This window comes from Borostomias antarcticus (genome assembly GCF_949987555.1).
Source record: "Borostomias antarcticus genome assembly, chromosome: 19".
NCBI lineage: Eukaryota > Metazoa > Chordata > Actinopteri > Stomiiformes > Stomiidae > Borostomias > Borostomias antarcticus.
The window spans coordinates 12,475,983-12,488,003 of NC_140252.1; the positions used below are offsets into that span (position 1 = coordinate 12,475,983).

The following is a 12,021-nucleotide window of genomic DNA, read 5'->3' on the forward strand; positions in this document are numbered from 1 at the left end:
ATATCAATTATAATCACCCAAAATCTATGTAAATATTACGCGACATGTCCTCCAGCATCAATGTACTGTATATAGAATGTTCACCTTAGCCTCCCAGCAAGCCAAATGACGTCATGGCGACGTCTCTCAGAGACGTCAAGGACTAGGCCAGAACGTGTGGATTAGGGGATTTTTTACGTCTTTTCAGGACGTCATCATAACGACCGAATAAAAACCGTCCAGTTCATCATGACGTCATTTTGGGTTGCTGGGTTTGGTTGCGCGCAAACAAGAGCCCCCGTCAACACTACAGTTCTGTGCACATAAATATCATTATGGTAAAATCACGTCTCGTATTGATTGAGTATTGAAAGTGCATTTTATTTCCCAATAGGCCTACATGACAATCCCGTATTAACGGCAATGACTTGCCTACCATTGCAAACGAGGCAAACCATTGCCTCCCAGAATCCGCTGGCGGGCCGATATCGGCAGCGGCAGATTGCTATCTGGGAAGATCTGAGCCATGACGAGGCTCACGCCGCCCGCCCACTGAATTGCATAACGTAAACAAAGCAGACATGTTATGTTTACCTTAATTAGGTTTTCTGACCCCTATCAGTTGTTATCAATTTGTATGCAGCAAATGCACATGTGGGCCAAATGCACAATCATCAGTTCAGGAGGTTGAAGAACCAGCCATCAGGATAATCGGATCTGACTGTAACTCAATATGCTTTTTTAAAATGTATATCGTACCAAAAAAAAATCCGCTCGCGCGCTACGCATTACATGTCCCCACCAAAGCTCTAATCAAAAATACGCCCTTGCTATAGAGGTCGGATTAACTGTATTCGGGTGAACGTCAATCGGGGTTTTTATGCTCTCACCACACGTAGACCCGGAAGCAGAAATCCAGGCAGCCCTGGCTTTGTTTTGTATAGTGACTGGAGTTAGAGAGGAGGGACCCGAGCGTGCATGGGGAGCTCTCCGCCTCGGGAATGGAAGATGAGCAGATGTCTGTGGATGTTTACCAGAGCAAGATGCCTGGTTTCGTCAGGGGTTACGACGACGAGACGGTGGTCTGCAATCTGTCGGAGTTGTCCGACAAACTTGAGTCACCGGGCACAGATTTTATACAAGATGTCAAGGACGGTAAAGTCCGGACGGGGGACGGACTGTTGGAGGTGCACATTCACAGGCTCGAGAATAGGGCGAGCAAAGACAATGAGGAGAGGGACAGCTTTAGGAAACCGAGCGCAGTGGATATTCTGAGGAGGAATTTTGGGTCATCTAGGTCTTCTGCCCTCAACAACAACAACTACACAGCGGATGACCCAAAAGACACGGAGGATACCATTGTTGATAATGTCATAAACAAACAACGAATTACAGTTGACCTACCTGTCCTAGAGCACTCCAGCGACCGAGAGACCGAAACGGACGAGCACATCGCAGATCAAAAAACGGGACTAACGTCATCTGTTTTGGATCAAGTTGATGTCATTTCAGATTCTGACGACAATAGTGAAAGTGGTCGGATTGATGACGACCAGCCCGTTCAGTTGAAGGACGTGGAACATGTTTACTGTACGGTGTACTGTATCGCCAACGACAACTATCGGAAGCCCTCGGATAAAAGTGAAAGCACAGAACATCAATGTAGTGGTGCGATGACTCCGTCAACATCGGACGTCGCAGCAACAGTGGATTCGCGGCGGGGGAGCGACGTGGAGATGGGCCACCGCCCGGCAGACACCCCCGGGCCCGACCCCTACACCTTATCCAATTTGATCGATCCTCGAACTCTGAGCAACTTCTACAACGGGGATTACAGCGTGTCGACTGTCATCATGACATGTCGCATCTGCCTGGACGACAAGCACATAAAGCCGCTTCACTGTTGCAAGAAGGCTGTCTGTGAAGAATGCCTCAAAAGATACATCAGTTCACAGGTAGCCTGTTCACTTCAGTGTGTGTGTGTGTGTGTGTGTGTGTGTGTGTGTGTGTGTGTGTGTGTGTGTGTGTGTGTGTGTGTGTGTGTGTGCGCGCGCTTGTGTGTTCATCAAATCATCAAGTAGAACTCTATAGCCTTCCTCCATAAGAGAGGCATTTACCCTGTAGACTATGAGTGTGAACGTTCTGTCTTCTTTTTTACTGTTCTTTGTGTTTCATAATATGGGTGGGGGCCTATAGGCCTTTATGTTTGTTGACACTCCTGTGTTCCTCAGGGCGACACTCCTGTGTTCCTCAGGCCTCAGGTTAGGGTTAGGTCATTGGCACCTCAGGCAGGTTAGCTGGACAGATGTGTTGGTCTCTCTCTGTCTGTCTATCCTGTCTGTGTCTCTGTTTGTGTCTATTTGTCTGTCTGTGTCTCTCTACCTGTCAGTCTTACTGTCTGTCTCGGGCTCTATGCGTATCAGCACCAGGCTGTTGAGCAGATCTGCAGGGAGAGGCAGTCAACAACCTGGTGACAACCCAAGCTAGTGCTCCACACCTCAGCCAGCATAACTGAGCTAGCACAATGTCCCCTCCTGTTGAGCTAGCCTATCTCAGCCCCCAATAGCACTGTGTGCGGGGGCTGGGCCGCAGTAGGGAGCCAGGTCCTAGACTGGCTGTGTGTGTGTGTGTGTGTGTGTGTGTGTGTGTGTGTGTGTGCGTGTGTGTGTGTATCTGTCAGCCTGTCTTGGGTCTCAGTGTTAGTCATCTGTTGTTGCTGGTCCAGGGGAAGTCATGTGCTTCCTGCCTTCTGAACCTCCTGGCTGGGTCGACTCCTCAGTCCGGCCCAGACACACACACACACACACACACACACACACACACACCACACACAGCACACACACTCACACAGCATAGACACTAGGGCTGTGCAATAAAATCGATACAGTGATACATCACATTTATTTTGTCCAAGATACTGTATCAATCTTCCGCGGTATAGTATCGATACATAAAATATGGGATATTTATTTATTTTGTGCACAATGAAGAAATACAGAACAAGACATAAAATGAAGGATATAATTCAATCTTTTATACATTATTCATGTTTTAAATGAATTTAAAATGTCCTTACATTCCCTCCGCCATCAGGATCACCTCCAGGGAGCAGGGGATGGAGTTGTGTTGTGTATTTTAAAATTTTAAATGTGATTAGAGCTGTCAATTTAATGTGTTAGATCAATTAATTATGCTAATCTTAACGTGTTAATTAAATTAATGTGTTCGAATCGAAATAATAATAATAATAATTATTATTATTATTATTAACAATAATAATAATACTAATTTATGTATTTATTTTTATTAATCGATTTTGTCCAGTGGATCCCGTAGGCTACTGAGGGCGGGCAGCACATAATGGAGGTAGAATGGCCGCCTGGGGATCACAAGGTCCCTGGTTCGATCCCAGTTCCCGGCGTGTGCTGAAGTGTCCTTGAGCAAGACACTGAACCCCAAAAATTGCTCACGTGTGGCACGGCGTTGTGCCTAGTATTGTCGCCTCACAGCAAGAAGGTCTCCTTTCTGTGCAGAGTTTGCATGTTCTTCCCGTGTTCGTATGGGTTTCCTCCCAAAAGAACCCAATATGAAAAACATGCAGAAGAACAGATGCTCTTCAGTCCGGTCCCTGACCAGGACCTGGACTGAGCACTGCTCCTGGCTGCCCCCAGAGGAGGACGGCTCGGGATGGGATAAATGCAGGGAACAATTTCCACCGGCGACCTCTGAAAGTAGCATGTGTGTGTGCTGTGTGCCGTGTCGCTGCTCACTATGTAATGTGTGTGTCCCTGTGTGTCCCCCCCTCGGGTACTGTCATTTATTTGAAGTCTACCTCAGACAAAGTGACAAACTCAGTTGCAAAATGAATTGCTATGGACTGTAGGTGTTCAGTAGCTAATGTAGAAGACACAGGCTTAATGGAAGCGTTGCATATTACATCCCTCAATGCAGCTAAAAGCCCTCATCAAGAGGGACAAGAGTTTTGAAAATCCACGGACGTATTGGCACAAGCTGAATATGTTGCTCAGATTGATAGCCTTACACATTTAATAAAACAATGTATATTGACTTCTAAAGCCACCTTTTCTAATGTCTATTCAATGTTTTACTCAATAATTACTCAATGCCACAATAATGTCAACTCTTTTAATTTAAATATCTTCTTGCTTTTGCCAGCAAACAATGTGATTAATTAGATTAATTAATTACAGATCATATAATTCATTAGATTCTTTTTTTTAAATCGATGGTCAGCCCTAATTGCGATACAATCGTATGGTGACCCATGTATCGTGATATAGTACGTATTGTCCGTATCATGAGGTTCAGGCCTAATAGACACAGACATATCACACAAACACACACACACACAGCACAGAGTAAAGCCTACGTTATACTTGCTGTTTAGCAACACACATTTTGCGGCGCGTTAATTCCTGCGAACATGCACCGTCAACCGCAGGAAGGACGACAGGACACGCGTGGTGGTGGATGCGTACATGTAGCTAAAACCAAGTATACCGCAGGCTTTTACGTGTGAGCTGTGTCAGTGTGTGTGCTTGGTCTGTGTGTGTGTGTGTGTGTGTGTGTGTGTGTGTGTGTGTGTGTGTGTGTGTGTGTGTGTGTGTGTGTGTGTGTGTGGCGGGGCGGGGTGGGGGAGGGGTGACAAAGGTTGGTTGGTTCTAACTGGCATTGTGTGTGTGTGTGGGGGGGGGGGGGGTGACAAGGTTTGATTGGTTCTAACTGACAGTGTGAGTGTGTCTGGTGGGGAGGTGAGTGGTGACAAGGGTTGGCCGGTTCTAACTGACAGTTTAATCACACAGTGTCTCTGTGGAACCTAGTTAATGAAATCAGCCAGGCCCTTACTCACCATCACCCCTCCATCACCGCTGCTGCTGCTCTCTGTCAGACAAACGTATATTTCCTGGTGTGGTTTTTGGTTAGTTTATAGTGTGGCTAAGGAGTGATTTTAGCTATGTTTCTGTGAGGTACTGTATGAACAATGTGAAGAGGTGCCCTCTAACCTGTTAGACCAGTCTGTGGAAACATTTCCCCTGTATAGACAGTCAAGAAAAGAGCTAGCGCCCATGGTGATTATACAATAACACACACGACCCCACACATAGACAGTTGGTATCCTCCCGGTGACATCACGTCCTGTCACATGGCTGTAAGGCAGGAGAGGGAGTCGTTTTCTCTGAAATTGTGACCACAGTCTGCCTATACTTCCTTGAAACCTTGACTCCTATACGGGGGTGTTGCTGTAGTGATGGTCATAGTGATCCTCTGTCTGGACCGTACTGTGGTGATGGTCATAATCTCATAATCTCGTCAAAACTCATCTCTTCAAGAAGTACTACAACAATCCTCCCTCCTAAGCACTTATTGTATTTTATTGTATTGTATTGTATTGCACTGTACTTTAGATTGCTATTCTTGCACTTTGCCTTCAGCACTAGATTATGCTTAGTCACTTGTTTTAGAAAGAAGATGCACTTGTAAGTTCTGGCAAGTAGTAGTACATTGGCTTTTCCTAGGTTAAATGCAATTATTGATAGTCGCTTTGGATTAAAGCGTCTGCTAAATGACTGTAATGTAATGTAATGTACAGTAAATGTAATGTCATAATGTTGCTGTGGGGATAGTCACGGCGTTGCTTTGGTGATGGCTATACTAGCGCTACCATGTTGAGATGGACCAGTAATCACCAGTAGTTAGGACATTCTTCTCCTAATCCACACTGTGTTACTGTGGCGGGTGCTGAGGTCATGCTTCTGTGTGTGAGTCACGTGCGCGTGTTGTGTTGGATGACGTCGGGTGTGTGTGTGTGTGTGTGTTCATGTGCTGACCTCATGCCTTTTGGGCACGTTGAGGTCGCAGCTCCAGTTGTTTGCTCCGCTTCCGCAGTCACTGCAAACCGAGTTAGCTAATCAGTAGACACACCAGCCCTCCAGCTCTTCAACCCAGTTAGCTCCACACACCATCCGTCCATTCCCCCAGTTTCCTAGTCCAGTCTTCCGGTCCTCCAGCCCTCCGAATCCCCCCGCCCCCCCCCCCCCCAGTCCTCCAGCCCAGACCTCTGATGTGACGCGCAAGCAGCCAGTTGCGAAACCGCGGCCGAGAGTTGAGCAACGGCTAGGCTCGGTTTCTCCCCACTAGTAGCTCTTTCTGGCTGCCTGCGCTTCTCCTCAGCCACAGGCCTCCCTGTGTCTCCCGTTGTTGTCCATGGCTCCTGTCCAGCTTTCCAGGGCAGTCGCTGTCTGCTGCCGTGTCACATGACTAAACGAGGGCTTGTTCGATCTCATTGTTTCCAAAGAATTCTCCCTTGAACCTTTCCTCTCCTCCTCTCCCCTCCTCTGTTTCCTACCTCTAGGGACCAGTAAAGATCATAGAGCATTCAGGCCTTCATCAGAGCTTGCTGTGGTATTCATCTCCCGAACACTCCACCCACGCGAACGCACACGCACACACGTAGATCCTCCCGACCAACGCACGCAGACAAGAAGCTGCGCTGTCACCCAGGGATTAAAGGAGTAGTAAAGGGAAAATGTTCAAGGTGCCCACCCACATCCATTGTATGACCAAAACGGTAGTAGAGCAATTATCAGACTTTCTCGAAAGCGCTAGTTTTGTCAATGTTTTGATCTGAACCATCAGACCTACTAACCAATGATCTCCGCTGGTTTGAACTCAGACAGTATAACAAGATGGCAGGGCCTACCCATCTGCATGCTCCTCTTGTTTGAGTGATGGTAAAAAAAACAGTCTTCAGCTTGACTTAAGGATGCTGATCAACTTAATCACCTTCATTCCACTAGCTGGGCAGATCTGTCATAGAAAATCTATTTCCATCCACTGCTTGAGCCCAGGGCCAGCGAGTATATGATCATAAGTAACCTTAAAACAGGGCTAAACATGCATTTTCCCTTTACTACTCCTTTAATGTATGTATGTCTTCTCCAGAGTTGGGGAATCGCACAACCACAGGACTAGGTCAAGCTTAGCCAATCTGCTCCCCCTGAGGTGTAGAACCAAAATGCTCATTTGCCTACACAGGAGCACAGGAATGAACTGCAAACAGAGCAAGAACCCACACAGTTTTAAGGTGAATGTTAGGAAATGGCTACTAGCCAAAGTCCAAGAATAGACAGGTAGGGGAGGGCGGGATTGTTAGTATGTGTACATGTTGTGTGATGTAGTTTTATGTGTTTGTGTTTTAAGTGTTTTATGTTGAGACCAAGGAACCTCCCAACGGAAATAAGTCCACGACTTTTTTGTGCTATCCTTGATATTTCTTTTAATGCACGACATGTATTTTAAACTGATATGTTGAATAAACTAAACTAAACTATAATGTATTGCTTGGAACAGCTCACAACATACAGTATGGTTACTGTAAAAATGAATTTTGTCTCCCATCATGCGGCCATACACTACGCAGAGCAAGCTGTGTGCATTGTGTGTGTGTGGCCCCACAAGGGAATTTTTTTCTTGTTTGACTCACCTTGTGGGGACATTCCCACAAGGGTAGTTTCAAAAGAACATAGTGAAACAAGAAAAAAATTCCCTTGTGGGGCCTCATAAGTAGGGTTGCAAATTGAAGGCGCGTCCCCGAATCGATCATTGGTAATGTTAACGATCAATCAATCGATTAATTGTAATTAAAATACCAACATTTTCAAACGATAACAAAAGCGTTTTTTTTTTTTATCAACGCTTTATTACGGACGGACTGGACTATTTTTTTCTGCCTGCTGCGCGTCACAGCTCCTCCTCGCAAACACTGAGCCAGTGGGGGTTTGCTGCAGGTGAGACGAGGAGGAGAGATAACTTGTCAGAGTGAACGTTCTTCAAGTGATAGATCATTGCTGTTGTCGTAGTGTTGTACTGTACGTGTACACAGCATCACAATATTTGCAAGTAGCTTCTTGTCCTTTCTTTTTCGAAGTAGTCCCACACAATGCTTTGCTTGGCCTGCTTAATTTTTCAAAATATGACGCTGTTGATTTCTCTGCATTTCTCCCGAGATGGTTGCTTCGCTACCACGTTGTTTGATAGTAGATCGAGTAAATTTCACGTGCTCGAACAAATCCTTAACATTCAATGAATCGATTTTAGATTAATTGTTTGCATCCCTACCCATTCATTTCAAAGGTTATGTTTAGGGTTAGGTTTACTTTTTATGACTGTTTAGGTTTATGTGGCCCCACAAGGATATAAAAACAAACTTGTGTGTGTGGGTGTGTGTGTGTGATCGCTATCATCAAACAGTTTATGTCACCTTAGCGTCATCTCTAACAGCATGTTCCATACTATTGGCTCACTGGCTTGTCCGTCATCCATCCCCAGGTGCGTGTGGGCAGGGCTGACATTGTGTGTCCCATCACGGAATGCAGTGGCTTCCTGGAGGAGAGTGTGGTGGTGTCCCATCTGGCCAACGAGGAGGTGGCAAAGTACCGCTACTTCCAGGAGCTCGGTCGACTGGACGCCAGCACCAAGCCGTGCCCCCAGTGCAGTCTCTTCACCTCACTGAAGTCCCGCCCACTTCACACCCCCAGCCGAGCAGAGCTTAAGTACAAGGTGAGATCAAGTCCCCCCCGTGCCTTCATCAGTTCAAGTCCCAGATACCAGTCCTCCATTCTCAAGCCCTCTTATAGTACAGTGCTCCCTGTGCTTGTCTGTAGAGAGTATTGACGGTTTTGAAGTGGTTGGGTACAGTAGCTGCTTAGGAACCTGAATGATTGATGAGGAGGAGAATGAGAGATGGAGGGAGGGAGGGAGGGAGGGAGGGAGGGAGGGAGGGAGGGAGGGAGGGAAAGAGAACAGAGCAGAAAACATCTTCTTCCTCTCCCTCCTCTTCTCCTCATTACACTACAGTCATTTCGCTGACACCTTTATCCTCACAAGTGCCTCTCCTTTCTAAAACAAGTGACTAAGAGCATAATCTCATGCTGAAGGCAAAGTGCATGTATAGCAATCTAAAAATACAATAGGTGCTTAAGAGGGTGGATTGTTGTAGTACTTCTTGAAGAGGTGAGTTTTGAGCCTGCGGTGAAAGATGGCCAGCAACTCTGCTGTCCTGACGTCAGTGGGCAGTTCGTGCGGGGCCAGGACAGAGAAGAGCCGTGACTGTGTCTATCGATCGACCGCAGGGGCCTCGGAGTGACGGGGCAACCAGTACCCAGAGGTAGCAGAGCGTAGTGGTCGGTGGAGAGGGGAGGTAGGGGTAGGGGTAGGGGTAGGGGTAGGGTTTGTAGCCTGACAGGCAGCAGCGTTCTAGCCTGGCTTCGCCAGACCCGGAAGTACTGCAAACACATCTTTCTTAGCAATAACAGCTTTAAGTGCAGTTGTTTGTACTTCTTTTAGAGAAAATACACAGTTCTGTTAGTTAAATACGGTCGCGATTGCGGGTTCAACATCAGCTGCTGCCATCTTGGTTGCTGGCAAAAATGTTGCGGCGCTCCTCTGTTCTGTCATCTAATTAAACCCGCCCCATATTAGATAAATGGTTGTGATTGGCACGAACCAATCTCGGTTCAGTTAGAATGGTTGGTTTCAGTTAGAACGGTTGGATGTCCAGACTGATCTGCGGAGTGAAATAGAATATGAGCTTGTGAGATCAGGCTGGCGACGCCAGGTTATAGGGTTTGACCACGGCCTGGAGGTAGGAGGGAGCTGTTCCATTTTGTTTCATTGCCCTGTAGGCTAGTACCAGGGTTTTAAACTGGATGCGAGCTGCTACAGGGAGCCAGTGTAGAGAACAGAGAAGGGAAGTTGTGTGGGATAACTTGGGGTGGTTGAACACCAGGCTTTCTGGGCAAACTCCTGGGGTGTCATGGCTGACGCCGGGGCCCCAGCAAGGAGGGAGTTGCAATAGTCCAGACGGGAGATGACAAGGGCCTGGATGAGCACCTGCGCCATTTCATCAGTGAAGAAAAGGCGAATCCTCCTGATCTGGTTGAGCAGGCATCTGCAAGAGCGTGTAACAGATGTGATATGTGCGGAGAACGACAGTTGGTCGCCCAGGGTCACACCCAGACTCCTCGCAGTTGAAGTCGTCATCATCTCCCCTCTTCTCCCTATCCCCCCTCTTCCTCTCCTCGCCCCCCCCCCCCCCCCCCCCCCCCCCCCCACCCTCTCCTCTCTCGCCCCTCTTCCTCGCGGCAGGTGCAGTGCAGTAAGTGCCAGTTCGTGTGGTGCTTCAAATGCCACGCCCCCTGGCACGAGGGGCTGAAGTGTCGGGATTACCGGAGGGGCGACAAGCTGCTACGGAGCTGGGCCAGCGTCATCGAGCACGGCCAGCGGAACGCGCAGAAGTGCCCCCGCTGCAAGGTGCGTGGTGCTGGGGGACTGGGGCAAGGAGCTGGGCCAGGGGGTGGGTGTAGGGGCTGGGTCTAGGGTGCAAGGGTCTGGGGGTGGGTCTAAGGAGCTAGGTCTGGGTTCTAGGGAGCTAGGCCTGGATCTAGGGAGCTGGGGGTGGATCTAGGGGCTGGGTCTAGGGAGTAAGGCCTGGGGGTGGATCTAGGGGCTGGGTCTAGGGAGTAAGGCCTGGGGGTGGGTCTAGGGGCTGGGGCAGGGACTCGGGCCTGGAGCTGGGTCTAAGGGCTGGGTCTAGGGAGCTAGGGCTGGAGCTTGGTCTAGGGAGTCTAGGGAGCTAGGCCTGGGGGTGGGTCTAGGGAGCTAGGGCTGGGTCTAGGGCTGGGTCTAGGGCTGGGTCTAGGGCTGGGTCTAGGGAGCTAGGGCTAGGACTGGGTCTAGGGAGCTGGGGCTGGATCTAGGGAGCTAGGGCTGGGTCTAGGGAGCTAGGATAGAGCATTGCTCAGTTTACCAGGCCTGACTACAGGGTACCTCCACTAACTTAGCCTCCTTCTACTGGAAATGTAATACACAAAAGGAGTACGCAAAGTGAAATATGATTGTTCTGTAGCTGTCAGCTGATCGTCAAGGGCGGCTATGGCTCAGGTGGTAGAGCGGGTTATTCAATGATGTAAGGGTCAGCGGTTCGAATCCCGGCTCCTCTTGTCCACATGTCGAAATGTAAGACAAGCCAGGCAAGACACTGCACCCCAAATAGCTCCCATTGAGCAGGCTAGCGCCTTGCATGGCAGCTGCCGCCATTCGTGTGTGAATGAGAGGCCATTGAAAAGCACTTTGGATAAAAGCGCTATATAAGTGCAGTCCATTTACCATTACCATTTGCAGCACCATTTTCTGAGCCTCTGAGATCTTTGGCAGGTGGACAGATGGAGAAGATGTTAGATAATTGCCGCGCAGGCAGGCAGACAGCCCGAGAGAGAAGTGTTGTTGCTCTTTCTCTCATGTTTCAACAAAGGCTGCCGGGATCCGGAGCCATTATTCCTGGTAGTCATCAGACTGCCCTGCCCTGGCCTAATCATCCCTGATGAGGTCAGACCAGGCTCATCAGCAGCGCTAGCCTAGCTTAGCAAACACAGCTGGGCACCTTACTGCAGCTAGCCTAGCCTAGCCTAGCCTTGCTTATTAGCCACTACAGCTCTGTGACACATCTACTCTGTGGAAAGGTGCTAGCCTAGCTAGCAGAGTGCCTATTCGTCATCCTGACTGAGTTGTGTGTCAGTGGGGATGTGGGGGCCGTTAGCTAAACAGTCTCTGTCTGTGAAACGTCAGCATGAGTCAGGGAGATAGCAGGACGAAAGTTTCCAAACTGTCCAGGGAGAGCCCGAGCCCAGTCTACTCCTACGCACGGACGCACACACACACACACACACACACAGTCCAACACCTACACATTCCAAGTCAACCAAAAAACTGCTTTAAATGTCCAACAGCTACATTGTCCACTGTCATTTCTGGTGTTGATGTCTGGCGTTGATGATGATGATGATGATTGTCTGACAATGACGTCGCTGACCAATGATATCGTCGCACGCCCAGATCCACATCCAGCGCACGGAGGGCTGCGACCACATGACCTGCACGCAGTGCAACACCAACTTCTGTTACCGCTGCGGCGAGAAGTACCGCCACCTGCGCTTCTTCGGAGACCACACCTCCAACCTCAGC

General features: G+C 48.6%; 1 protein-coding gene across 1 annotated transcript in view; it reads left to right on the forward strand.

The window, feature by feature from the left end:
* The first annotated feature begins 974 nt into the window (after positions 1-974).
* The window catches only part of rnf217 (ring finger protein 217), a 13,290-nt gene continuing 2,243 nt past the window's right edge, over positions 975-12,021 (forward strand). The window contains exons 1-4 of the mRNA XM_084453375.1: positions 975-1,934; positions 8,329-8,559; positions 10,147-10,311; positions 11,893-12,021. The exon at positions 11,893-12,021 is cut by the window's right edge and continues 73 nt beyond it. Of these exons, the coding sequence (XP_084309501.1) occupies positions 981-1,934; positions 8,329-8,559; positions 10,147-10,311; positions 11,893-12,021 (1,479 nt within the window). The 5' untranslated portion in view covers positions 975-980. The remainder of the gene's footprint in view (positions 1,935-8,328; positions 8,560-10,146; positions 10,312-11,892) is intronic.